Below are 1,860 nucleotides of genomic sequence, written 5' to 3'. Positions count from 1 at the left end.
ACCTTCCTAATGCCACGACCCTTTAATACAGTTCCTCATGTTGTGGTGACCCCCAACCATAAAATTATTTTTGTTGCTACTTCATAACTGTAATTTTGCTACTGTTATGAATCGTAATGTAAATATCTGATATGCAGGATGTATTTAGGCGACCCCTGTGAAAGGGTCGTTTGACCCCCAAAGGGGTCGTAACCCACAGGTTGAGAACCGCTGCCCTAGAGCATGTCTGTGTATCTTGTGTAGATACTGGGTGACAGGAGTCCTCAAGTCCCTTTAAGCTCACTTGTTTCCTGATTCTAAGGCTTTCATGAAGTTCTCTCCTTTTCAAGCACCCTCTTCAGAGCAGCTTTGACATCTCTGTTCCTCAGACTGTAGATCAGGGGATTAAGCATGGGATTGAAAAGGCTGTGAAAGAGGAGGAGATATTTCTTCTGCTCCGTGGGGTCCCCATGTGGGGGCCCCACATACATGATAATGGCTGTGCCATAAAAGAGTCCAACCACGCACAGGTGGGAGGAGCAGGTGGAGAAGGCTTTCCGGCGCCCCTCCCCTGACTGGATCTTTAGGATGGCGCGTAGAATCTGAATGTAGGATATCACAATGGAGGAGACTGGTCCCACCAGTACAGATGCTGCCCCAGCCAAAACCATAATCTCGTTCATGTGGGTGTCTGCACAGGCAAGTTTGAGAACCGCTAGAATTTCACAGAAAAAGTGATTCACTTTCTGGGGTCCACAGAAGGGCAATGATAAGAGTAGCACTGTATGTACTAGGGCCAGGAGGGCCCCTAAAGTCCAGGAAGTCACTGTCAGCGTGGTGCAGACTCTCCAGCTCACGAGGACAGAATATCGGAGAGGGTGGCAGATGGCCACATACCGATCATAGGACATTGCCACTAGGAGAAGACATTCAGTGCTAGCAAAGGTCAAGAAGAAGAAGGTCTGCGTCATGCAGCCAGCAAAGGAGATGGGCGTGGCTGGACTCAGGAGGTTTACCAGCATCTGGGGCACCGTGTTGCAGGCATAGGACATGTCAACAATGGCCAGGTGTGAGAGGAAAAAGTACATGGGGGTGTGCAGTCGGGAGTCCAACCAGATGAGGCCCAGGATGACCCCATTGCCCAGCAGGGTGAAGGCATAGAACAGGGAGAAGAGCCCAAAGAGGAGCATCTGAGTGCTTGGGCTGAGGGGAAATCCCAGCAGGAGGAACTTTGTGACCAAAGTCTGGTTTTCCCCCATTTTCCTGGGAAAGAGATAAGGGCACTCACGTCTGAATGCCGGGGGTAGGGGGATGGGAGGGTAATGACCAACCTGGTGGATCTGTGTCATTGTTTCTTTCCTCAGAAAACATCTTCCATGATATGTTTGTCCTGTTAGTCACTTACTACATGAATACTATGCCTTACAAATAACACAGAAGGAAATTGTTTTTCACTGTGATAAACTAAATGCTAGTGTTCAGTCTTACCTGTATTTTCAAACTTTCACCACTGTTCACAATATGGTAACACTGCAACTGCCTTCACAGCCATGGATACTCCTGGTTGGTGTGATTGCATCAGAGGTTTGCCCGTGTGTGATCCCGCACTGCAGTGCACACAGAGCCACATGTGAGAATCTGGGCTATGGTCTTGTATCCATATCTGCACATGAGGATGGGAAGATGGACCAGGAGCATGTCAGAGACCCTCTTATCAATGACCTCACAAATCTATGCCTTCATTATGTGAATTTCTTGTTAGCCTTGTAATTTTTACTGACAGAATAATCTTGAATTGAGAGAAGGGTAGGCAGCCTGCCACACCTTGAGCTGGATTTAAAAGAGAGAACTTTGTCTTTTGACTTTTGTACCCACAGATTG

General features: G+C 47.9%; 1 protein-coding gene across 1 annotated transcript; it reads right to left on the bottom strand.

The window, feature by feature from the left end:
- Positions 1 to 305: 305 nt before the first annotated feature.
- On the bottom strand, positions 306 to 1,238 carry LOC139016925 (olfactory receptor 2A7-like). The gene has a single exon (XM_070425100.1). The coding sequence runs from the start codon at positions 1,236 to 1,238 to the stop codon at positions 306 to 308; it is 933 nt and encodes a 310-aa protein (XP_070281201.1).
- Positions 1,239 to 1,860: the final 622 nt, after the last annotated feature.

The sequence above is a fragment of the Myotis yumanensis genome, unplaced genomic scaffold, assembly GCF_028538775.1.
Source record: "Myotis yumanensis isolate MYYU_CA2020_CCGP unplaced genomic scaffold, mMyoYum1.0.hap1 SCAF_9, whole genome shotgun sequence".
Lineage (NCBI taxonomy): Eukaryota > Metazoa > Chordata > Mammalia > Chiroptera > Vespertilionidae > Myotis > Myotis yumanensis.
Note: the sequence above shows the minus strand (reverse complement) of the source record. Positions and strands in the feature narration are given on the sequence as shown.

Bases quoted from the DNA above. Each gene is read 5' to 3' on its own strand.
- LOC139016925 (XM_070425100.1), bottom strand. From the start codon at position 1,238: ATGGGGGAAAACCAGACTTTGGTCACAAAGTTCCTCCTGCTGGGATTT.